Consider the following 27,575-nt stretch of genomic DNA (forward strand, 5'->3'; position numbering starts at 1 on the left):
ATGTGCACACCAAACTCAGTTCTTGCAGCAAGAATTTGATGGGTGACATTTTGTCCCACACATGATCCCAGCTTTCTTACAACAACATATATGCACTTGCTGACGTTTGACGCAGAAGAGCTGGAAGATGCATGCCATCCAGTGCACGCCAGTGAGGCTTGTATCAGACTGATCTCTATGAGACTGCTGGGTTCCACGTGATTTAGAGTTGGAAAATGTACGTTGTTCATATTAATCAATTCCTCTGGTCTGAACCAGTTCTTTATTATACCTGATGTTGTGTACACTTTGAACAGTTTAAGATTGTGGTCTATTGTTTTCGTTGCAAGCACTTTGCATGGCAGAAGTTTCGCACTGGTGTTAGTCCTATCCACTTTATGAATTTTGATGCCGACTGTGTTGCCTTCTTCAAATGTATGAGTAGCTGTTTGTTTCTCTTCTCGTAACGGGTTTGTTGACGCGATGCGGCTTTGAGGTATGCTTTCCTTGCTTCAAATCGTGCCTGTTTGTGACCCGATGTGTCATCTTCGAATTCGACCATGTCTGACCGACACCACAACACAAACTGTCCTATTTCAAGTGGTTCTTCGGCAGGATTTGCATCTGATGGAACAAATGATGGAGCCACCACTTCCTCAATGAGGACAACTGTATGCGATTCACTGTTGATATTGTGTCCATGAATGATTGTGCGGTGCTTCACCTCTGTACCAGTGGCAACAGTCAGGTTTCTTGAATCAAGAAGAATAAACTCCTTTCCACGTTTCATGTTGTCACTGTTCGTGCTTGGCTCTTCTGAAGCATCGTCACCCAAGGCCTCAGAAAGCGGCAGCCCGGAAGAAGAGACGTCGGGAGGCGGCACCGCAGAAGTTGAAGCATCGAGAGGCGGCACCACAGAAGAGTCTGCTGATGATCCGGGAGGCGGCACCACAGAAGTCGAAGCATCGGGAGGCGGCACCACAGAAGTCGAAACATCGGGATGCGGCACCACAGAAGAGTCTGCTGATGATCCAGGAGGCGGCACCACAGAAGTCGAAGCATCGGGAGGGAGCACCACAGAAGTCGAAGCCAGAGAAGAGACAGGTCGTTGATCACTCGGGCAGTGAACTCCTTTCCATTGTCGGACTGCATGATTCTGGGAGATCCAAACACACAAAACTGAGTTATCAGATGGTCAGCTACTTCTGCGGCCATTTTGGTTTTCATTGGATACAGCCCGCTAAACTTTGTGAAATGGTCTCTAGCGTGAAGGATCCACTTGAACTCGCCGTCAGGTTGGCTACGCATGTCTACGAGATCGATCTGCAGCCGCAGAAGAAACTCCCAGACATGGGACTGGTCCGATTTTTATCGGAATTCCGATATTTTCCTTAGCTCACAGACCATTCTTGAGATCGATGCAAATTCGTTGAGAAAAAAGGGGGGGGGGGGGGGGGGGGGAGTTGGTATGAACCGTTCAGCTGAAGCTATCTGCGTCTGAAGTTAGTGCATTCGCACCCCAGCACTCGCGTGAACCCATAGGTGGTGGTATGAACCGTTCAGCTGAAGCTGTCTGCGACTGAAGTCAGTGCATTCGCACCCCAGCACTCGCGTGAACCCATAGCAGTATCATGGGTCGCGTTTGATTGGCTGTTGATCTCCGACGATTATTGCCGAGGCTTAATTATTCACCGATGGTTGTTTTGATTGGCTCCCGATCTCCAAACACCGAAGGTGAACAATGTAGCATCATGGCGTCTGGATTCCATATTGTTTTGTCGGCTGTGGAAGCTCTTACGATCGACGACCAAAGTGTGAAAAACAAGTGGAAAGCCAACTGGCTGTCAGAAGAAGTGACAGTCACTATCAACAAGAAAGAAAGGCGCCAGCTCATTGGCGACAGTATCGCCAAAATATCCATTCCCGGTCAGGCCGTGTGCACGTGGTGCGACAACGGCCACTGCGTGGTGAAATACGGACTTGGTGGAAAAAAGGTGTTGGTTCGTCACATTGAAAGCAAGAAGCACAGAGGGCTCTTGGAAGCACGTCAGACAACAACCTCCGTTGTTTCTGCAACCGAGATAAGCTTTCTTATAAATCTGAATCTCTCTCTCTCTCTCTCTCTCTCTCTCTCTCTCTCTCTGAGGGCGGGGACGTAGCTCAGTTGGTAGCGCGCTGGTTTTGTAGCCAGTTGGTCGCTATCAGCGTGGGTTCGATCCCCACGTTCGGCGAGAGATTTATTTCTCGGAGTCAACTTTGTGCAGACTCTCTTCGGTGTCCGAACACCCCCGTGTGCACACATGCGCACGAAAAAGATCCCACGTTCACAGCGAAAGTCTCAGGGCTTGGAAAACACGAAGACACGCATGCATCATCTCTCGTCTCCGATTATCATGATCGTACTTCGATACTTTGACGAGACAAACCCAATGCTGGTGTGTTGAAGAAGACAGCCACAGCGGGCTTGTTCGAATCAAAGTATCACACCATATCTTCAACGTATTACCAATACCTGTCCCAATATAGACCAGTTGGTCTAAGAGGACGTTAAACCCTAATAGTCAGTCAGTCAGTCTCTCTCTTTCCCTCTCTCTCTCTCTCTCTCTCTCTCTCTCTCTCTCTCTCTCTGTCTCTCTCTCTCTCTTTCCCTCCATCCTGTCTGCGCTGAGCCGGTGACCCGCAGTTGCTGGTAGGCCTGAATAAGGAAAATTAACACCTCAACTCAAGGCAAAACAACCGATTTATAGATTAGAACCTTTTTTTGGGGGGGTGGGGGGGAGAGGAGGTGCACTCTGTTCAGACATTGTAGCAGCTTTGATGAGTTATCTTGATTGCTTTTTGGCTCACGTAAGTGTAGCCTATGCGATCGTAACTTTGTCTGTCTGTGCGTGTGTGTGTATGTCTGTGGTAGAAACTTTAACATTTGAAGACGTCACATTATGGCGTAAGAGGGTTAGACGTCACGCGAAGGAATTACTGACAGTCTTGGTCATTGTCATTTTGAGCGAGCCGAGACTAGTTGGCAGTCGTGTCCCTGTAAGTTGTTTAAAATGCTAAAACATATTATTCTTGTGGTTTTTATAGCTTTTTAAAAAGGCATGATCTATTTTTTTGCTATCAGGAGAGGCCCCAAAATGGCCTTTATAATTCTAAAATTCATTTTCCGTCAGGGGGGCTTTGCCCCCCTGAACCCCCCACCGGGGCGTTGCCCCTGGACCCCGGCTTAGTTTCCTACTTTTTGAACATTTGCTGGTCTCATGCCTGAACTCCAGGTTTATCATCGGTCTTCCTGCTGGAGGACTCGTTGAGGGCTGTCGTTGGGTACATGCTGTACAAGTTTTCAGAAAAATATCGAGAACCGAATGCTTGATACCCGCATAGTTTGCTCGAACCTCACTCCAAGTCTTATCTCTTCCAGAGTGTCCCACTTTTTCATGACATTTACTTATTGTTTCAAACATTTCCTCGTATGTTACAACAGGATAAGACGCCTTGGTACACAATCTGCATCGATCCAATGTGCTCAAGTTTAAACTATTTCTTGCACCACATTTTAAATGTTGGCCCGTCTTCACACAATTCTCCTCTCTGCAAGCGCAAAGCTTGGACGATCTTGTTGTATTTATCTGTGAATATGCTGAAGGGTTCCTGTTTACACTTCATTGTTTCAATATGTTCTTTCAAAAGGCTGTAAAAAGTGTCCTTTTGAGCCATTTTGACACTTCAACAACTGCACTAAAGTCAGATCACAATAATTTATCATCGACCAGCAAAAACGTTGTGAACCTTACAGCTCAATGTCAATTTCAATGTCAACAGGTATTCGAATACAACTCACTTCCCGAAGAAAAGTCCTGTTCCATACATTGCACAGCAGGTATTCAATACAACTCACTTCCCGAAGAAAAGTCCTGTTCCATGCATTGCACAGCAGGTATTCAAATACAACTCACTTCCCGAAGTTTCCCACTGTAAGCAATATGTAAATAGGACAATCCGGATTTGTACTAATTCTTGGTTTCTACTGGCCGCTAGGAAGAATGAGGATCCTCATTTCTCCTAGGAAGAACAAGGATCTGCATTTGTACTTGATATTTTCCAGGAAGAACAGGGATCCTTGTTTCTCCTAGGAAAAACAAGGATCCGCGTTTGTCCTAGGACAATTCTGGATTGTCCTGGATACTCGTTTGTCCTGTGACATATATGTTACAGTACTTAGAGCAAACAAAACCCGAGAATGGACGTTGTAACGGTTTTCCGTTAAAAAAAATTGTAAACGCTTGTAACGTCCTATAAACAAATGTGACATGCACGCAACTTTGTATACTTTGCAAATAATGGTGCCATTACATGTGTGCCAAGTTTCAGAAACATTCTTTTTACGGGCTCAAAAGTTATGATCGTTTTAGTGCATCGCCCAGATATAGTCGAGGGTCAACCCGACGGGGTTGGGTTTGAGATGATGTTTTTTTAGAAAGCTTATTCAATTTACAGCCGATGTTCGGAAGACGAAAAATGGCTCCCTTGTACACACACACACACACACACACACACACAAAACTACAGTCAGCATTGCAAAAAAATGAAGATGAATATATCTTATGCATAATGCCGAAGAAGGCAAATTAGTCTGATTTTTGATTTTAAACGAATGATGCAAACAGCGCTACATACCTTGTCCATATCCTGTTCTGCAATGTTGGCTGGCGTATGTTAAATTAGCCCATTGTAGATATCCTAGCGGTAAAAACTGTAAGAGATCAAAATCAGATAACATTAGGAAAATGATACCGCTTGCAGAACAAAACACAAGAATGCATACTTCTTTCATTTTAGCCAGTCTAAACAATTCATGTTAGCCAGTGTTAAAACTTACATGACATGTCCACGAACAGCTTCTATACAAACGTATGCCCTAGCATTGGGAACTTTGTGGGACTCGAGAAAGGAAAAGAAATACTTGCTTAGAAACTATTCCGTGTTGTGTTGTTATCCTGCAATTGAATAGATGAAAAATCCATGCGTCCTTAAAAGGCACAGTCCTTTACATGCAAACGATTTGGCTCACTCTGACCTGGCGATGCTTTTACGTAGAATAAGACTTCCCCTTTCCCAAGACACATGACAAAATTCAACAGCCTGAACCAGTGAATGCTTTGAGGGCACAACAAACTGTTATTTTTTAAATTTTTTGCGAATTCACTTAATTAACAAAAAATTCACCAAATTCCAGCTGAGCAGAACTGCTTTCACAATAAGGACTGGACCTTTAAAGACCTGTACGTTCCTCATCATATTACCCAGTATATCAGACACCACATGTTTGTTTAGGTTTTTACATGGGAAAAATAAAACTTTTTTGACTTACATGCGAAGCAAAAGTGAGTCTATGTACTCACCCGAGTCGTCCGTCCGTCCGTCCGTCCGTCCGTCCGTCCGGACGTCCGGACGTCCGTCCGTCCGGAAAACTTTAACGTTGGATATTTCTTGGACACTATTCAGTCTATCAGTACCAAATTTGGCAAGATGGTGTATGATGACAAGGCCCCAAAAAACATACATAGCATCTTGACCTTGCTTCAAGGTCAAGGTCGCAGGGGCCATAAATGTTGCCTAAAAAACAGCTATTTTTCATATTTTTCCCATTTTCTCTGAAGTTTTTGAGATTCAATACCTCACCTATATATGATATATAGGGCAAAGTAAGCCCCATCTTTTGATGCCAGTTTGGTTTACCTTGCTTCAAGGTCAAGGTCACAGGAGCTCTTCAAAGTTGGATTGTATACATATTTTGAAGTGACCTTGACCCTGAACTATGGAAGATAACTGTTTCAAACTTAAAAATTATGTGGGGCACATGTTATGCTTTCATCATGAGACACATTCGGTCACATATGATCAAGGTCAAGGTCACTTTGACCCTTATGAAATGTGACCAAAATAAGGTAGTGAACCACTAAAAGTGACCATATCTGATGGTAGGAAGAGCCAATAAGCACCATTGTACTTCCTATGTCTTGAATTAACAGCTTTGTGTTGCATGACCTTGGATGACCTTGACCTTGGGTCAAGGTCACATGTATTTTGGTAGGAAAAATGTGCAAAGCATGTGAGTCGTATGGGCTTTGCCCTTCTTGTTTTAACATGGGCGTGAGAAAGGTCACATGTTGGGGAACCGGGGGAGGTTTGATATTAATCATTGTCATTTAAATGTAATGACTGGTACAATGTTTAATGTATTTGGAAGACAACAACACTGCAATGTATAATGTGAACCAACTTCAGGGGTGGGACTCTCTTGTGATGAAAAACGAGGAAATCCCTTTTTTTCTAGGGGGGTTCGGAGGCATGCTCCCCCGAATTTTTTTTAAATGGTACATTAAAATCTGTGCAATCTGGTGCATTCTGAGACTAAAATTCAACTCGTTTGGATCAGGTAAAAAAAGACATTCTTCTCACATTCCCCCCGCCCCCCCCCCCCCCCCAAAAAAAATAACCAAAACACCCAACCAAACAAAAAACACACTTTCACACAACAATGGTTGAAGCTCAAAATGACTATTAGTTATCAGGAGTTTTCAGTCAGCACAATTTAACTCTCAAGCCCTTCAACTTCTGCATGACAAAAATCAGGTAAAAAAAAAGTTACCTGTTTCATTTTGGAAACCTTTTGTTCCCATCACATCTCAAGTGTAGACTATATGGACACATACTGTAGTGATTAAAACAAAAACCAACGGACAAAACGAATTTGTGGATAGGAAAAACAGTAAGAAGAACAGGAGCAGCAACAAAGTCAATAATCTTACTCCAAATAACACTATCACAGATTCAGTAACTGAACCCCAGTTAAGTGTTTGTGACTCAAATGATTGAATTTAAAACAGGGAGAGAGAGATTGTGATCTTATGTATGTGTTTGTGTGTGTGTGTGTGTGTGTGTGTGTGTGTGTGTGTGTTTGTGTGTGTGAGTGTGTGTCTTGCAGTCTACGACGTAAAGCGGTTGTGGGCTCTTGAAAGCTCTGTGGATGGGGACGTCTGTTTCTCCTTGGCAACGTACGGAACTGAGGAGGTCCTGCCAAACTACACATCAAACAGTAAGACAAAATAAATCGCGTGAAGCGATATTAACATATTCAGTCAATCTGTCGGCATCAAACTAAAAAATCAACACACACAAACAGTCATCGCCGAGATTATATTTAGATATAGTCGTGCGAACGTAGTACTGTACTTCCTGTTACATAACTTTTTTTCTGTAATTCTGAGCACATTTGAAAAGTAAACATGACATTATAAGATGTTTGGTGGCTTGTTGACAGACCAGCTTTTTTGTTGGTCCAAGGGGACCATATCGTCTTTTGTTTCATCTGTATCGACCAAGGCCGAAGGCCGCGGTTGATAAATATGAGACAAAAGGTGATATGCTCCCCGAGGACCAACAACAAAATCCTGGTCTGACAACAAGCAAAAACACAAACATGCACTCCTCTACAAAACACAAACCAAAACAGAAGCAGTGAAAATCAGCACTCGTAGAAAGAGGTAGACAATTAACAAAAGACAGGAACAGCAAGAAACAAACGCAACTCGATTTTGACTCTCTCACTCGGTCAAATACCCCCAAGCGGACACGCCAAGAGACAGAAGGGGTTTCCCCAACAACAGAAGGCGTGGAGAAACACGCACGCTTGATGCGAGTGCCAACTAGCGCACGTGCTGTGTAACAAGAACTGACACTGATACTAGACACTGACAATGGCTTGTAACATGAAATTGATCTCGCTGAATACTCGAGGAATAAGAACCAAAAGAAAAAGGAACAGTTTGTTTACGTTTTTCAGAAGCAAAAAGTATGATGTCATTTGTTTGCAAGAGTCGCATATTACTAAAGATGTCAGTGAAGAATGGAGGAGAGAGTGGGGTGGTGATCTGTTTTACAGCAAAAGTACCGTGCATAGCTCGGGACAGGTTATATTATTGAAAAAAAGGGTTTGTATGTGATTATGTAAAGATCGTGTGTGAAACGAAGCGCATTCTTGCTGTGAAGATTGGAAGTGATAACCAATGTTTGATTATCGCAAATGTATGTATGCACCCAACGAGTCTAGAGAGAAAATGACTTTTTTTTACTGATGTATCAGACATGTTAAAAAAGGAAGATGGTGATATAGTGTTGTGTGGTGATTTTAATTGTGTCATGATTAATGAGCTCGACATAATAAGTAGAGATAATCATTCAAATGTTGTTGTGAAACAATTTAATGACCTGGTGAATGAATGTGATTTATACGATGTATGGAGAATGCATAATTTAGATAGAAAAGAATTTACATGGTCAAAAAATGTTCCATTTGTGGCAAGAAGACTTGACTACGTTTTTAGTAGTTTAACTTATAAGTGTGTTTGAAAAGATTGTTGATTGTGACATAATCTCTGTTGCGACGTCGGATCATAGAGGCTGTAGTATTCATATTAAACTCTCTATGTCGTTAGAGGAGAGGGTTATTGGAAATTTAATAATTCTCTGTTACATGATGTGGGCTGTGTTGATCAAATGAACAAAATGTTTGACACATTTCAACGTGATGATGAAGAGGATTGTCAACTTGGTTGGGAATTATTGAAAATGAGAATCAAGGATTTCTCCCAACATTTTAGTAAGCTCAAAAGTTTTGAAATTAAAAATGATGTTGCAAAATTGTATGGAGAATTAAATGAGTTGGATAAAGCCCTTGGGATCTCCCCTGACTGTAACGCAAGGTAAACGGCAGAAGGTCAAGCTGCAGTTTGAACTGTTAGAGCAGCGTAAATATCGTGCAGCACAGGTGCGTGCAAGAGTTCAATGGATCGAGCAGGGTGAAAGGAACACACCTTTTTTTCTTGGGTTAGAAAAGGCGAGAGCAAATGCAAAAATAATGGAAAGTGTAACAGATGATAATGGACGAATTGTTACAACGCAAGAGGATATTATTCTCGTCCAAAAAACGTATTTTGCTGATTTGTATTGTAGCCGTGTGGTGATTTGACGTACTGTTGTTCATTTCTCTCGTTACCTACCCCAATTATTCCCCTTGACCATGCGTGTAGGTCGTTGTTCCGTGATGCGTGTATGTCTTTGTGCGTAGATGCTGCGTTTTAATTGGTTAATCCCTTAACGGGGGCGTACGCATCCACCCCCGACAGTGCGAGTTCGGTCAGTCTGACCGGTGATTTCGAAGTGTGAAGACGTGTCAGTGCGCTTTAGCCTTGAGACCGGTGTTCTATTTGAAACAGTTCTTTGTGTTGGTGTGGCATCTTTTAAAATACAGATAGCCTATGCTGGATTGTGAGTATCATCTTTAACCTGTGGTTTAATAGCTGATTTATCATCAGCGAGGTGAGTGATTCAGACCGGCATAACTTCGTGTGTGTTTAGTTCTTCATTGAGGAGTGAACTGTAAGTAGATGCTGTTTCTTTTGTTTATATTGAATTCTGCTTGTCTATAATATGTTCTGATCGTATGAATGATGCTATGGTGTGCACGTATGTATGTAGCTATTTTATCCTAGTGGCGTTATAGCGTCAATGTCGTTGTTTCGCCGTTGAGACCCAGTTTTCCCGCGCTAGCCTAGTTCTTTGTTGTGTAATAGCGTGTCCTGTGTTGCGGGCGCGTCACATCCTGTGTGACATTATAGATAGCGTAGCGCCCCCTGTAGTAACTTGTGAAGTTATCGGTCCTTGTCAGTGTGTCACGCTCCGATGGTTTAAGACCGTAAGGCGTGAAGCGTATCCTCAGTTACCTATTGTGTAGGGAGTTAGTCCCGTCCCTCCCATTATTTCTGGTGTACGTTAATTAAAAGTCACGTTATCGCAACCTCTGTCTTGGCGTCTCATTTATGCTTCCTGGCCTATTTTCCCCCTTCCACTCCACCCTATCACAGTATAAACGAAAAATTGATGAGGGAAACATGAGCTTGAAAATTGACACTTTTTTGGATGGAACAAAGGTTTTAAAAATAAATGATCAGCAGAAAGACAGCTGTGAAGGAGAAGTGGTAGAAGGAGAAGTTTTGTCAGCTCTAAAGCGTATGAATAATGGTTCTGTGCCTGGAATTGATGGATTAACAGTTGAGTTTTATAAGTTTCTTTGGAGGAGCCTAAAAAGGTATATATACTTGCTTCTTTTAACTCTGCTTTTAAGAATGGAACTCTATCTAATTCACAGTGTAAAGCGGCAATTACACTGATTCATAAAGGGAAGGATTTATCAAGAAATGATTTAAAGAATTGGAGACCTATTTCACTGACCAATACAGAGTATAAGTTATTAGCGAAATGTGTAGCTCTTCGGCTCTCTGGTGTTGTAGGGAGTGTTGTGAATGAGGATCAAGTTGGGTAATAAAAGGTAGACGTGTCTCAACCTTATTGCGATTAGTTGATGATGTTTTAGAACATGCAGATTTACATAATAAGCCTGGATTGATGGTGTCAATTGACTTTTTTCATGCATTTGATTGCATTTCCAAAGAGTTTATGTTGAAGATGTTTGAAAAATTTGGTTTTGAAACTGATTTTGTGAAATGGGATGAAAAACGCAAGAAGTTGTGTAAATTATTGTGGTTGGTTATCTGAATTTTTGACTCACATGCGAAGCAAAAGTGAGTCTATGTACTCACCCGAGTCGTCCTTCCGTCCGTCCGTCCGTCCGGAAAACTTTAACGTTGAATATTTCTTGGACACTATTCAGTCTATCAGTACCAAATTTGGCAAGATGGTGTATGATGACAAGGCCCCAAAAAACATACATAGCATCTTGACCTTGCTTCAAGGTCAAGGTCGCAGGGGCCATAAATGTTGTCTAAAAAACAGCTATTTTTCACATTTTTCCCATTTTCTCTGAAGTTTTTGAGATTGAATACCTCACCTATATATGATATATAGGGCAAAGTAAGCCCCATCTTTTGATACCAGTTTGGTTTACCTTGCTTCAAGGTCAAGGTCACAGGAGCTCTTCAAAGTTGGATTGTATACATATTTTGAAGTGACCTTGACCCTGAACTATGGAAGATAACTGTTTCAAACTTAAAAATTATGTGGGGCACATATTATGCTTTCATCATGAGACACATTTGGTCACATATGATCAAGGTCAAGGTCACTTTGACCCTTATGAAATGTGACCAAAATAAGGTAGAGAACCACTAAAAGTGACCATATCTCATGGTAGAAAGAGCCAATAAGCACCATTGTACTTCCTATGTCTTGAATTAACAGCTTTGTGTTGCATGACCTTGGATGACCTTGACCTTGGGTCAAGGTCACATGTATTTTTGTAGGAAAAATGTGTAAAGCAGAAGGTCAAGCATGTGAGTCGTATGGGCTTTGCCCTTCTTGTTTTAATATTGATTCCGGAATAAGGCAAGGTTGTCCTTTTTCCGCACTAGCCTTCGTATTAGCAGTTGAATTGTTAGCAATAAAAATTCGAGAGGCCAAAAATATAAAGGGTATGTCATTATGGAAGAACGTAGATATGGATACAGTTTTGAAAGTATTGTTGTACGCTGATGATGTTACAGTGTTTTTGCAAGATGAACATGACATGTTCCAAGCCCTAGCTTTGATTGATACATTTTCGGAAATATCAGGTTTAAACATAAATCACCAAAAATCCAAGCTAATGTGGTTTGGGTCACGGAAGAACTGTAGGAATGAGTGTTGCGGTTTTGCATGTACAGACAAAATGAAAATTCTGGGTGTATATTTCTGTAATTACATGCGTGCGTCAAAAGTGAGAGAGAATTGGGAAGAGAGAGTGAATGTTGCGAAAAGGCTCATTTGCGTGTGGGAGAAAAGGAATTTGAGCATTATTGGTAAAGTCTGTGTATTTAAAACATTTACTCTCTGCCACATTTTGTCTATATAATGCAGGCGCTGATTGTACCAGACGACGTTCTAACTAAAATTAATAGGTTAATGTTTCGCTTCGTGTGGCGCAAAAATGACTGCAACAGGAAGGCATTTGAAACAAAGTTAAGCAAGGTGGATTGAATATGATTGATTTGCGACAGATGCAGTGTTCCTTTTTGTTAAGCTGGGTTGTGAACCTAACTCTGTCTAATGAAGATCAGAAATGGTCATGGCTCCCAAAAGCACTGTTTTTCCGTTTTGGGAGTCGCTTTGAATGTTTTTTTGGCGAACATTAATAGCAAACCATTTAAAGGATTGGACAGTATTAAATCGGAATTTTGGTCCGCTGTGTTGAAGGCATGGCTTGATAATAATCAAGTCGATAATGGTAATTCTGTATCGGGTTTGTTGTGGAACAACAAAGATATAATTTGTCAAGGTAACCCACTCTTTTTTGCGGATTGGATTAAAAGTGGTATAATGTATGTGAGCGATGTGTGTGAGAATGGACGTTTTGCTACCTATGAAGTCCCGCAGTGGGGCACTGCGGTTATGAAATTAAAGGCCCCTCCTGTTTTTGGAACCGCGGGAGCTTTCTAGTTTGCTGTTAGGTAGATTTTTGGTTCCTCTTTCCTGTCATGCTCTCTTTTTCTTCATGAATTCTTTTCTTTTTTCTGCCTTCTTGCTCATTCACCTGTATTTTTTCCAAAAATCTCTTCTCTTGCCGCTTGTCTCGCGATTCATGTATAGTTTGATCTGTTAGTGTTCTGATGTAAGTCCAGCAGTAGATAGGTTAAGCCTATTTTAACATACTGGAAACTGGTAATCTTCCAGTAGGTATTAATTTAGTTTTACTAAAGCCTGCTGGGACACAAGTAATGGGTTAGTGCATTTGTAAACAGGAATCGCTTGACAAGTGGCCCCCTTCATCCCCCCTTCCTCGTCCTGATATGGCTCTGCGTAGTCGGCTGGACGTTAAGCAACAAATAAACAAACAAACAAACTATCTATGAAGAAGTGTGTGAAAGAACTGGCTACACTGCAAATATATTGCTTGAGTACCATGTTGTTCGTACAGCTGTATATCTCCTTTTAAGAAATGTAGCTATAGACGATGTAAATTGTTCAGTCTGTGACATTCCGAGCTTTTGTGGAAAAAAAGTGACATCAGTAAAAGAAATTCGAAAGTTTCTCGTAGGAAAAAAATACAGCCCACCCTGTTCAGAAGGATTTTGGAGAAGAAAGTTAGGATTTGAAATTGACGAAAACAATTGGAACTTAGCAGCCACTGTCACTAGTGAAGTTCGATTACGTGTACTGCATTGGAAAATATTGCAAAACATTTATCCAACTAATATTTTATTGTGTAAAATGAAAGTTAAGGCTGATAAAAACTGTACATATTGTGAGGATGAACTTGATGTATTGGAGCATCTTTTCTTTGAATGCCCAACCGTGCTCAGGTTTTGGAAATATATTGAAATGTACATATTAGTAAACATTGGCGAAAGAATTAGGTTGAATGTTACAGATGTGCTTTTTGGTATTAAAAGTAACAGCAAAAATATGAAGAAGATTAATCATTATTTTATTCGCAAAGATGTGCGTAAGCATTAAAAAAAAAAACAATTCACGATTGACACTGGAAATTATTTTTGGAAATCATGTTTTGAGATTTCGTTAGTCTGACGTTTTATTAATTAGAAACAAATTGTTTATTGTATCTGATTTAAGGTAAATCATGTAAATGAGAAATTATGTGTACAGACAGAAAACACACAGTTACCATGTTTGTTATCACGTGTTTATTGATTGATTAACATTTTGGAGAAAAAAAACCAAAGAAAAAAACCACCAAACATCGTTTTTGTCATCATTTTGGTTGTGCAACAAAATGCACAATAACCCACAGGGAGACGAATTTTTAGAATCCAACTCCGGGCCACAAAGCATCGTCACAGTAGCACGAGATAACACGTCAAACTTGTATGTGAGGTCAAACGTAGCTTGTTGACGCTTTTCTTCCAGTCTGAAAATGTACAGAGCTGCGATCATACCTGTGAGTTCAGTAAGTGTTGAGCATATTTTTTTCTTTTAAGTGTTTATGATTTTTTGTCGTGGATTTTGCGATTACAGAGATAAGTTGCAAATTGACCATGAGTCGCCGCGGTAATTATCAACATTGATTGGGTCTTTGAGAGTGAATGCTTACAGTCGTTGTCCTCGGAAACACAAATCCAAAGCCGCGATGGTTCCACACATCAAACAATCAGCCTGATTGGGTTTTACTTTGACAATCCACGTTTCACCTGAAAGCTCAAACCCATTCACCACCTCGAGTTATTGCATGGGAAACATGAGATTTATTTCCCAGGTGTTTGTGAATAAAAACTCGTGAAAATGATGACAAATCTATTTATTTCTGACTCACCTGAGTAATTGGTGAGTATTTCGGATTTAAATGTGTCCGTCCGTCTGTGGATAAAAACGTAACGTTGAGGTTATCTCTGATGTTTTTCAAGCTGGATCTCTGAAACTGGGGTTTTAACATGGTCATGTTCGTTTCCTAAAAAAACTTAACATTGTTCCCTCTCACGTGCAGTCTCCATTGTTTAATACTTAACATTGAGGTTATCACCTATGTTTGTGAAGCTGGAACAGGGCCGACATGCGATGTAAATTATGAGCAGTTCTTCCAAACCCATATACAAAATAGGACAGTTTCCGCATATTTAGTCCGTGATCTGAGTGGCATAAATACACTGAGCACAAAAAGTTAAGATAATTTTTTCAATGGTATAGCCCAGATGTTAAACAGCAGTTTTTTGGTCAGAAATATACGTGTATTTGAAGATAAGCTATTGATGTGTACATTGTTGTTAAACAGTTGTTTGTTTACCAGGGTTTGCTAGTGTGTGATAGGGTTCGTGTCCGTCTGAAGATGTTAGTTTCTTTGTTAGTCCTGTGTTGACAACTCTTCGACAAGCGCTTAGAACTGTACCCACGGAATACGCGCTATATAAGCTTCATATTGATTGATATTGATTGATTGATAAATCTTTCTTCTGCTCAAAAATGTGTTTCAGGAGTTTGAGCAATATTTGGGTATGACGTCACAGGTCCGTGACCCTGCCTACTCTTATTTCTCAGAACGATGACAAAGACCCTCATCTGTATATGTTCCAGTACATAGAGCAAACATATCCCGAGAATGGACGTTGTAACCGTTTTCCGTTAAACTTTTGCAAACGTTCGTAACGTCCAAGAAACAAATGTGACATGCACGCAACTGTGTATACTTTGCAAAGAATGGTGCCATTACATGTGTGCCAAGTTTCAGAAACATTCTTCCACTGTCCCTGCTGTCAGTGTCAGCCCCTATTTTCTGGCATTGACGAACGCCTGGGCGTTTTTCTTAAACTCGCTCCATAAACGGGCGTCGTGTAAAAAAATCAAGGCACATAGCCGCCCGCAATGAAAATGTCAAACATGAGCGCACTTGATCTGGGAAAAACGAGTGAAAAGACGAAAAGAATTGGCGAAACAAAAACTTAGTTGACCTCTTTCTTTGCTGGAATCTTGGAAAAGGGGACGCATAGACCTGTGCGTGCCCGCCCTTTCAAGCCTGGCTGGGCAGACCCGCACAGTTCTCTGCTGCAGCAGAAACGGGGCTGGCGCGCTCACAAAACTGCCTTCGTTGTATCTCCGTTACACGAAAAATTGCCTTTTTGACAGCTCTTGCGATCGACACCTGCATCATCAGGAATAGCATAGCACACGAAATAAGCAAGGTAGCAAAACAAAACAATCTTTTCAAGACAGATAATTGGTTTGACTTTCTTCTCGTATGTCAAAGTTGCAAAGTTTTGCCTATTGTGCTCTTTTGTCGATTTTTCATTCGGCCCAAGGTCCGTTTTTGTCTGGTCGATTTTGAGGGTACCCTTACTTGAGCGGCGGTCACGTGATCCCTGTAAAAGAAATATTGAATCCAAAACGTGATCCTGAAGGTTAAGTAAACGGCCTTAACTGGCATATATATACAATTTTAATGAAATGACACGGGAATTAATGCTTTAATTTGGGTTTGAAATTTGTTGCAATAATTTTGTTGCCAAGTTTATGTTAAAACATTTAGTCTAAACTTGACTAAATATAAAAACAACTCGTGTAAATCTAGTATGGCACACCCAGCCATGTAGTATTCTCTATATAAGTCACTTGCAGCCAGCTTCTCAGCGAACAGAATAAGGTGGTGAGGGTCCATATGGTTGAAATTAACTTTGTTGCTGTTTTGGAGAGAACAATGCTTTATTTACCTTAAAATGCCTGAATTTTGTAAAAATCATCCTCAACATGTGTTTAACTTGCTTTTATTGATACATTCTAGTACAAGCGTATTCCCAAGCGTCCCTTTCTTGTAAACAAAGGCCACACAAGGCCAGATTGTCAAACTGATTATTTATAGAACCCCTGCTTATTATACATCGTTGGAAAGATGACATACAATTTAAAAAAGTAAGCAAAGAAGAAAGAACTAAACGACTTATGTTTGCATGTGCAGGTACGTTTTCCGTCGATTGTGAACACGCACTCAATGGGCGATATCTTCGTTTTCGGAAAAGAAAAGAGCCCAACTACTCCAGTTACTATCAAATTTCATTGTGTGAAGTTACAATCTGGGGTGAGTGGACCTTTCATATCACCCTCGTCAGATTTTAGTCACAGTCAGGTCGTGTTTGGGTCGTGTTTGGGTACAGAAGAAAAAAACACACGTTTGATTCACCCCAGCAATCGGTTAGTCTTAGTACTCATCTGTGTCCGTCTGTATGGGCGGCCGGTGTAACACGAAATTTTTACTCCGGAGTAAATATTTCGTTCGAAATTCTTACTCCGAGTACACTTTTCGTACGAGAAAAGAACTCCATACGGCACGAAAAAATTACTGCCTCCACGAAATTTTTACTCCCCATTTTTGACTCACATGCGAAGCAAAAGTGAGTCTATGTACTCACCCGAGTCGTCCGTCCGTCCGTCCGTCCGTCCGTCCGTCCGTCCGTCCGTCCGTCCGTCCGGAAAACTTTAACGTTGGATATTTCTTGGACACTATTCAGTCTATCAGTACCAAATTTGGCAAGATGGTGTATGATGACAAGGCCCCCAAAAACATACATAGCATCTTGACCTTGCTTCAACGTCAAGGTCGCAGGGGCCATAAATGTTGTCTAAAAAACAGCTATTTTTCACATTTTTCACATTTTCTCTGAAGTTTTTGAGATTGAATACCTCACCTATATATGATATATAGGGCAAAGTAAGCCCCATCTTTTGATACCAGTTTGGTTTACCTTGCTTCAAGGTCAAGGTCACAGGAGCTCTTCAAAGTTGGATTGTATACATATTTTGAAGTGACCTTGACCCTGAACTATGGAAGATAACTGTTTCAAACTTAAAAATTATGTGGGGCACATGTTATGCTTTCATCATGAGACACATTTGGTCACATATGATTAAGGTCAAGGTCACTTTGACCCTTATGAAATGTGACCAAAATAAGGTAGTGAACCACTAAAAGTGACCATATCTCATGGTAGAAAGAGCCAATAAGCACCATTGTACTTCCTATGTCTTGAATTAACAGCTTTGTGTTGCATGACCTTTGATGACCTTGACCTTGGGTCAAGGTCACATGTATTTTGGTAGGAAAAATGTGTAAAGCAGTTCTTAGTGTATGATGTCATTGCTAGGTTTAGTTATTTGACCTTGGTCAAGGTCATGTAAAGGTCAAGGTCAAGCATGTGAGTCGTATGGGCTTTGCCCTTCTTGTTTTTACTTCCAGTAAAAATATCGTATGCAAAAATGGGATGCGGGCGAAGGGATAATGCCAATAAGTGATCTCACGCACACGAATGTCGCGCTACCCTCCTTCCACCCCTTCCACCACCAAGACTAACAGGGGACAAGGGAGTAAAAATTTCGTACACCTGGCATGGGAAGTTAAATTGCTTGTGTTTGGGTGAAGTAATTTATTCGTTATTTATTCGTCAGGGGAGTAACATTTTTGTACGAAATGTTTACTCGGAACTCACCTGTCTTGGGGAGTAATTTTCTCGTGAAATGGGGGAGTGCCTTTTTCGTAAAGGGAGTAACTTTTTCGTACGAAATGTTTACTCCGGAGTAAAAATCTCGTGGGAGTAATTTTCTCGTGTTACACCGGCCGTCTGTCCGTCCGTGGACAAAAAAAAAAACAACCCCGTCACAGCTGGACATTTGAAATGTTGCACGCATTAATTTAGGATTGGATGATGTCCCGACGTGACCCCAGTTTGGTTGAGCCTTGTCAAATGTTAGGGTCACACTGGGGTCATGTTCGATTCATAAAAACTTAATGTTGGGGTTACGTTACTTCGGATGTTTTTGACGCTAGACCTGTGGAACTTTGCACACTTCTAAGGTTTAATAATCTTCCGACTTGACCCAAGTTTGATTGACCCTCGTCAAGTTTTGAGGTTACAGGGGGGTCCTGTTCGATACGTTATCTCAGGCGGTTTTAAGGTTAGGGTCACAGTGGGGTCATTATCATTCAACAGTAAAGTTGAGGTTTTCTCAGATATTTAGCCAATTTTGGAACTTTGTCTTGGCAACTTAGTTTGATCACGAAAATGTTGGTTCTTGTCAAAATATCTACTTTCAAAGACATCCGACACTGATTAAACAACCATTACAAATCGCTATTTTTTTGCCTGATGTATGTTAAAAATCTGATATAACAAATGTGTTAATATCAGAGAAATCGATTGTCGCGTTGTTAAAGTGTAACTAAACAAGCAAAAAGGAAAAATATCGTTCAGCAACATTTACACTTTGATATAAAAAGGGGCCTCAAATACTGTCGAACTGCGGAAATTTTTTTTTCTCTCACTCTGACACTGTTTAACGGACATGTGAAGTGCGCGCCAGGAACGACAATCTTCTTAGTTTACCTGATTAATGCCCTTAATTTTTGGTTCTGGTACTTTCAGTTCCGGCTGTTGTCATCAATCTACCAAAATAAAAGATCAAACAGAGTTTTCGATTTTTATTTCATGGTTCAGAAAAATATTGCTTATTTTCTGAAGTCAATCGTTTTAGCGAATTTTTCTTTGATTCTTAAAAGTCATTTCAGATTTTTGAAAAATAGTTAACGGTTAGTAATTACCAATATATCGTAAACAAATATATCGATAGGTTTTGGTAAGAAGACGCAGGTACAGCTACCAGTATTTTTTGGTAAGTAAGGATGCATTTCTTTGCTGTAAACACATTTACAATGCACATTTAATCTGTTTAGCAACATAAACGAAAGCATGGTACAGTGCCGCTTGATTGTGGTCTATCTTTTCGCGGCAGATGCGTAACAATTAGGGTCTCAGTTGGAAAAAGCTGCTCGGAACCAGAGCAGATTTGGCTTGGGTTCTTTGAGTGTGAATGGTCGACGAGTGGCTTGACATTTTTAACGAATCATTACTGTAGCCTACTTGAAACCATCATCTGTTTCTGAATTTGTCATCAGTTATGATTGAGCAGTCTCATAGGAATCGTCCATAAAATGTTAAACCGAAAAAGGGCAGACGATTCTGAATCACACAGGCTGCTGTACAAAATCAGATCTAAAACGATATTTTGAACTGCGACGTCTGCGTAAATGCCCTGTGACGAAATACCTTGTCCTGGTCATGTATATACACATCAGCTTCTATTGGGAAGATCAGTATTTTATATAATCACAAATGCAAGATTAGAAATAGTTCTGAAGATCGCCTTTGATTTCAGTTTCAGCGGCAAACTAGCAGATCTGTCCAAACCGGCATCGTTTCATGGTTGAAACTTGAATAATCCCAAATAGATCTGAGTGGGGGTAAGTTTTATAGTATTTCAATTTTTTACAGCAGTTTTATTTAAAGATAGTGTAGTGGATGTCTCTGGTGAAGACTACAGTTATATGATTTTTTTGGTTATAATATTAAAATGATTGTTGTTATAATATTAAAATGATTGTTCTTTATTTACACAATTTAATAATTTGTATTTATTTGTTTGCAGATGACAGCATACTGAGTGCTCCAAGAACCGCCTGCTGGCATTTTGTGTCTTTTCCGAAGACGTCGAGGCAAGCAGAAGTCACGGTCCTGGCCACACACACACAATGACATGAACAAGAAATGATATTTTTTCATGGGCATATCCAGTATTAAAAATGTATTACCATGCAAACGCAACGATTAGAATTTAGAGAAGGTTATCGGTCACACACACACACACACACACACACACACACACACACACACACACACACACACACACACACACACACACACACACACACACACATTGGGCGGATCCGGAGGGGGGTTCCGGAGTTTTCGGACCACTTAGGAGCCGGCCTTTGTATTCTAAGTGACGATTTTGGAAATAAGTTGGCTAATTAGTTTGCTCAGGTTGCGCCAGATCAATCAATTGTCCTTGTTTTGATTCAAATTTTTCTTCTTAATATATTTACTTTTTTGGAAGGTGTATTAGGGGATGTTTCTTGGCTTAGATTGATCCATTTTCCTTGTTTTTATCAACATTTGTCGGACCCCCCCAAGGAGGTTGAACGCTTCGAGTCTTCAACTAAACGCTTCGCGTCGTCGAATTGTCCCTAAAAGAAATTTGGAAACTCCCCCTTAAAAATGATGACTTGTGATCCGCCCCTGCACACACACAAACACACACAAATAGAGAAGTAATAAATGGATACAGTTTTTGACTCACATGCGTAGCAAAAGTGAGTCTATGTACTCACCCGAGTCGTCCGTCCGGAAAACTTTAACGTTGGATATTTCTTGGACACTATTCAGTCTATCAGTACCAAATTTGGCAAGATGGTGTATGATGACAAGGCCCCCAAAAACATACATAGCATCTTGACCTTGCTTCAAGGTCAAGGTCGCAGGGGCCATAAATGTTGCCTGAAAAACAGCTATTTTTCACATTTTTCACATTTTCTCTGAAGTTTTTGAGATTCAATACCTCACCTATATATGATATATAGGGCAAAGTAAGCCCCATCTTTTGATACCAGTTTGGTTTACCTTGCTTCAAGGTCAAGGTCACAGGAGCTCTTCAAAGTTGGATTGTATACATATTTTGAAGTGACCGTGACCCTGAACTATGGAAGATAACTGTTTCAAACTTAACAATTATGTGGGGCACATGTTATGCTTTCATCATGAGACACATTTGGTCACATATGATCAAGGTCAAGGTCACTTTGACCCTTATGAAATGTGACCAAAATAAGGTAGTGAACCACTAAAAGTGACCATATCTCATGGTAGAAAGAGCCAATAAGCACCATTGTACTTCCTATGTCTTGAATTAACAGCTTTGTGTTGCATGACCTTGGATGACCTTGACCTTGGGTCAAGGTCACATGTATTTTGGTAGGAAAAATGTGTAAAGCATGTGAGTCGTATGGGCTTTGCCCTTCTTGTTCTTTATTTAAATTACAATCAGATGTGGTCGTAGAACAGGCACTGTAAACAAAACCTAGCATGATATACCACTTGTGTGATGTTTCGGTCAATATCTTTATTTTCCTTTCAGAAATACATTGGCGTTTTGAATGTCAAGGGAAGTGATACAAATGCTGCAGCGGGCTATCAAGAAAGCGAACGCGAAGGCAAACAAGGTAAATACCTACTTCTGACATTAGTTTACTTGTTAAACAGGTACCTAGGTTTATGTGAAGCACTACACATGTTCTAACAAGTTTGCGTTATTCTAAATCAAACGACTAGGATAGATGACAGACACAACGACAAACACATTCAATTCTATGTAAAACATACACAATGCGCACGTTAACAAGCTGGCCATAACAATGTGCCCATCGTGCATGAAGTGTGGCTTTGGTCGGATCAGAAGCCGTGCTTTGTCTGCGATGCTAAACATGAAATTTTGTTAAAGCGACGATTTAGCAATGTTGTTGTTGCTGCTGCTGCTGTCTGTTCTTGTCACGACATCTTGCAATATAACAGTTTTTTTCCCTCCTGATTCTGAGAAGAAGCAGTTTAATTGTGATATCAGGCCTAGGAACCCCTGATTTTCACTTGGAGCATTCTCAAAGAAACTTGGCGTATGTTAAGAACAAGAGGCGAAGCCTTCAAGGCTCCCGTAAGAAATCGACAAACAGTAACACAAACTCAATCACTCCGTCACACATACACGCACACAGTAAGCATAGACACAGTGCAAGAGTGGGAGACGCTAGATCTAGATCTGTCTGTCTGTAGCCTACTTACGGGGACACGACTGCCACTAAGATCGACACTGCCCTTTCGACAGCGCTTCCTCGCGCAGACACTGAAAACACGCTGTGCAGATCAACCTGCAGGAAATCTCCTTTGGTATCTTCTTTATCTATTTTTTTCTGGAGTCGCTACGAAACCTTGACCCCTGACCTGGTCTACATACCACACACAACACAAACCAGTCACCTGTTTTTACCCCCCTTTGGATACACACTTTATCTACATACGTGCCGACGAAATGTTGATCATTGCTTCAATACTTTGAAGCTGTTGCTTGGATAATAACCCGGTAAAATTAGTATTTCGGTGTTCAGCCAGTCTTTCTTTTTTTGTTTTTTTGTTTTTTGTTGTTGTTGTTGTCCTTACACCTGTTCCTTGTTCCGGTATTCTCTCACGCCGCCCCGTTCCTGCATTCGCTGCTCCATCCACATCTGAATTTCGTTCCGCTGCCAGACCTGTCGATTTTACAGACGCTCCAGGGAGGGATGTCGGGTCGTTGCGGTAGGCTACCCTCGGAAGTTGTCACTGCACTTCTGCTGAGTCACTTCGACGGTGTTCAGTAGTGGGTCTGTCCCGCGCTAACGGACTCGGCCCACTACCTACTATGCCCCCTACTAACGACATTGACTGCTAAGTCGCGGAGCCAGACTAAGTGAGCGTCCCCTCCAGAGAGCAGACCGCCACCACGTCCCTCCGTCGACCCCCCAGAACGTCACACGTTGAAGACTGACAGCAGAAGTACTATTCAGGGAAGGATGGAACAGGAAAACTGAGACCAAGGTCACCATGAGAGCTCCGGGCATGAAGGGCCACAAGAGCAAGGACATTTTATAATTTTGGATGATTAATGAGATGAGGATGATTATAATGATGATGCTATGGATTTCCAATTTGGTTTGAGACTACGTGACAGGGCAGCACTCTACGCTTACTGTCATAATATATCCTGGTGTCAACCAGGCCCGAGAACTGCCGCACCTGCGGTGTTGGTCAGGTAAGCAGAACCTGAGAACCCTCAAAGTCGCATTCGTTAAGTGAATGACACTCGGCTGTGTGATTCCAGCCTTCCCATAGGAACCATAGCACTTCCACTCTGGGTAGGAGCCGACCGTAGCCCGAAAAACCCACATGACCCTGATGGGATTCGAACCCACGACCTCCCGGCCCGCAGCCCGATGCGCTAACCACTGCGCTACGGGGGCCGGTTCAGCCAGTCTTTCTTACAAACAGACACACACATACACACACACACACGCGCATGCATGCACGCACACACACACAAGCTCACACACACACACACACACACACACACACACACACACACACACACAGTGACTCACACAGATCTCATACATACAAAACTCATACGCACATAGACAGACGGACACACACACCTTTACAAACAAACACACAAAAACATACACACAAACTCATGCGCACACACACACACACACACACACACACACATACACACACACACACACACACTCTCTCAGTCTCTCTTTCTTACACACACACACACACACACACACACACGCACGCACGCACGCACACACACACACACACACACACACACACACACACACACACACACACACACGAGTACACACACACACAAACAGTAACAATAACACATGTGCACAAAATGAACACACACACACACACACACACACACACACACACACACCGCGAGAGAGAAAGACTACAGGGAGGCATGACGTCATGATGCATTAATTGACGTCAAACACTTTTGACCGTGACGTAATCTTTGTCCATAGTCTTGGATAACCACACACACATAGACTCGGAAATGTTAAAGTTTCTACCACAGACATACATACATACATACATACATACATACATACATACATACATACATACGCACGCACGCACGCACGCACGCACGCACGCACAGACAGACAAAAGTTAGCATCGCATAGGCTACACTTACGTGAGCCAAAAATGAGTGTACTCCACACTTTTGTCTTTTGTTGTTCGTTGTCGTTGCATGTCTACCGTTCCACAGCCACCTACTATAAGTGCAAGTGTTAAACAAGAGGCGAAGCCTTCAAGGCTCACGTAAGAAATCGACAAACAGTAATACAAACTCAATCACTCCGTCACACACACACACACACACACACACACACACACACACACACACACACACACACACACACACACACACACACACACACAGTAAGCATAGGTGAAACTACGCAAGAAAGCGAGACCCTGGATCTGCCAAGAAGTCTCGGCCCGCTCACAATAACAATGACCGAGACTTTCAGTAATTCCTTTGCGTGACGTCTAACCCTCTTACGTCATAATGTGACGTCTTCAAATAGTTTCTATCACACACGTCGAACACTTTTGACCGAGACTGACGTAATCCATAGACTCGGAAATGTTAAAGTTTCTACCACAGACATACACACATACATACATACGTACATACGCACGCACGCACGCACAGACAGACAAAGTTTATCATCGCATAGGCTACACTTACGTGAGCCAATGACGTATTTCCACAAAAGACTTGCACAGAATCATGTGATGCCAATGACAGGTAAGGACATGTGGTAATACATACTACGTTTTGGAACCAGGGAAAATGCAGCACAAATTATTTATCAACCAAATTGATTGACTTGTGCACCATGACAAAAGTTTTCTTTGATCCATAAAAGGTCTTTTGCCAGAAACATTTCTCTGAACATCAAGTACCCTGCAAGTTGTCACACATTTACATTATTGAAATAAAAAGAAAACACACCAGTAACCAGGTTAGGTACGTTGATATCTATAATCAATATCTCGACACGTTACTGGTTACTGCCTTCTTCGGGATGGTAAGCTGAACATTATTGAACAAAATAATCGGTTTAGATTGTATACTTTGATTCCTGAACGAAGAAGCAGATGTACTGCATAGAACTAGGACTGTAAGATCAGCTTTTGCCTGAAACACACACACATACACAAAACAACAGGATTTTAACAAACTTATAAAATTAATGCAATGTCATTGTATGAAGCCAGAACAATCACAAACTTACACAGTTGATCACACAATTACCCATCACTGAACAATAAATCGAAGTCGGGTGCATTCAATGACTAAAGCAGTAAAGGCTTTGAAAAAATCCTCATCACAAAACATCCCCCCACCCCCCCCCCCCCCCCAAAAAAAAAAAAAACCAAAAAAAAACCCCACACAATTAAATAAATAAAATAAAACAGGTTGTGTATATAGCGCAGTAAACACCATGCAGGCACAAGCAAAGATTTGACAGTGATTATCCTTGTTTTATATAGCACACATTTTCTAGTTTTAATCTCTCTCTCTCTCTCTCTCTCTCTCTCTCTCTCTCTCTCTCTCTCTCTCTGAGTCTCTGGAAAGTAATTTATTGACCTGTGGGTTATTTGCGTTTGTATACACATTGGTGATTCGTAAACTATGTTGAAAGAGATTGTCAAACAATATTATATGGGGTGTCTTAAAAAAAATGTATATCAACAAAATCTGTCATTATTATCAGGCACACGGTTTTAACAAAGCTATGTCACGGAATGCAACAGAAGTGGCTTAAAAAGCCGTGTTTTTGTGTGTGCAGGATATTCGCTAGGACAGGACCTCAAGCTGAACCAGCACAACAGCGATGTATTCTTCCATGGCTTCCACCTATAGCGAGCATTGCATACAGATAGTCTCATTTTTAAAAATTCTTTAGACCAATTATCCCTCTGTTCCCAAGTTAAACATGGAATAATTCTGGACAAATGCGAGGACGCTAGCTTTAAAAAATCATTTTACTTATCATTAAAACTTGTTTAGATTTCGATTCATAAACCATTTACAGTAATCCTTTGTTTTTTAACTTTGTTCATCTTACCACAGTCACTTCGTTGTTTAGATTTATCATTAAATTTGTTACCATTATGCAGGAAAAATGTAGAATAAAACCAGGAGAGCTTTCGGTAGAAGATATTTCCTGTGTCAAAAGTTAATGATTATTCTGATTGATGGGTGCTCCAAACTAAGTTATTTTGACAGCCTTATTCGAATTCATTTCCAAGACAGGGCTGAGAAGTGGAGATCGAAGCTTAGGAGAGTATCGTAAAAATTGTCTGGGTGTTTAAGCAAAACTTTCGAATATGTCAGATTTTACTTTAGAGATTTTAAATACAGAAATGCTATAACTTCTACACCAATTGACTGGATAACTTCATATTCAGCATACATACATTTGATTTTATACATGTGCAGTTCACAAAGTGGCAAAGTTGAAGGTTAAATGATCTAACTTTTGCGTCACCAATGACACCAACGCTTTCGTGTCTGAGGATTGCCCTGAACCTAGCTGTAACTGCATGCTTTCTTCAGGTCATCGATAGCCTGGGGGTTGTAGGGGATGTTTTTACATACTCAGACATTCAAAATAATAAACAAGAAGGGCAAAGCCCATACGACTCACATGCTTTACACATTTTTCCTACCAAAATACATGTGACCTTGACCCAAGGTCAAGGTCATCCAAGGTCATGCAACACAAAGCTGTTAATTCAAGACATAGGAAGTACAATGGTGCTTATTGGCTCTTTCTACCATGAGATATGGTCACTTTTAGTGGTTCACTACCTTATTTTGGTCACATTTCATAAGGGTCAAAGTGACCTTGACCTTGATCATATGTGACCAAATGTGTCTCATGATGAAAGCATAACATGTGCCCCACATAATTGTTAAGTTTGAAACAGTTATCTTCCATAGTTCAGGGTCAAGGTCACTTCAAAATATGTATACAATCCAACTTTGAAGAGCTCCTGTGACTTTGACCTTGAAGCAAGGTAAACCAAACTGGTATCAAAAGATGGGGCTTACTTTGCCCTATATATCATATATAGGTGAGGTATTGAATCTCAAAAACTTCAGAGAAAATGTGAAAAATGTGAAAAATAGCTGTTTTTTAGGCAACATTTATGGCCCCTGCGACCTTGACCTTGAAGCAAGGTCAAGATGCTATGTATGTTTTTTGGGGCCTTGTCATCATACACCATCTTGCCAAATTTGGTTCTGATAGACTGAATAGTGTCCAAGAAATATCCAACGTTAAAGTTTTCCGGACGTTGTGTGTGATACGTGGAAATGTGATACTATTTATTTGCATGTATGATACAGGTACAAATGTGATAATTGTAGGCTTATACTAGTGATTACTGTGTGTGATACATGAAATGTGATATGAATGCTGTTTTTATATGTTATACTCTTACTTTCTCCCAAGCGCAAGACAAATTCTTCCATGAAAATTGAAGCCAATAAAATTTGAGTTGAGTTGAGTTGAGTTGAGTTGAGGACGGACGGACGGA

The 27,575-nt window shown here is 40.9% G+C and overlaps 1 protein-coding gene across 1 annotated transcript in view; it reads left to right on the forward strand.

Moving 5' to 3' along the window:
• LOC138949933 (uncharacterized) overlaps nt 1-27,575 on the forward strand; it is a 192,895-nt gene that overhangs the window by 84,672 nt on the left and 80,648 nt on the right. The window contains exons 5-6 of the mRNA XM_070321716.1: nt 6,965-7,075; nt 16,430-16,549. Coding sequence (XP_070177817.1) covers nt 6,965-7,075; nt 16,430-16,549 — 231 coding nt within the window. The remainder of the gene's footprint in view (nt 1-6,964; nt 7,076-16,429; nt 16,550-27,575) is intronic.

Source organism: Littorina saxatilis, linkage group LG16 (genome assembly GCF_037325665.1).
Source record: "Littorina saxatilis isolate snail1 linkage group LG16, US_GU_Lsax_2.0, whole genome shotgun sequence".
Classification (NCBI taxonomy): domain Eukaryota; kingdom Metazoa; phylum Mollusca; class Gastropoda; order Littorinimorpha; family Littorinidae; genus Littorina; species Littorina saxatilis.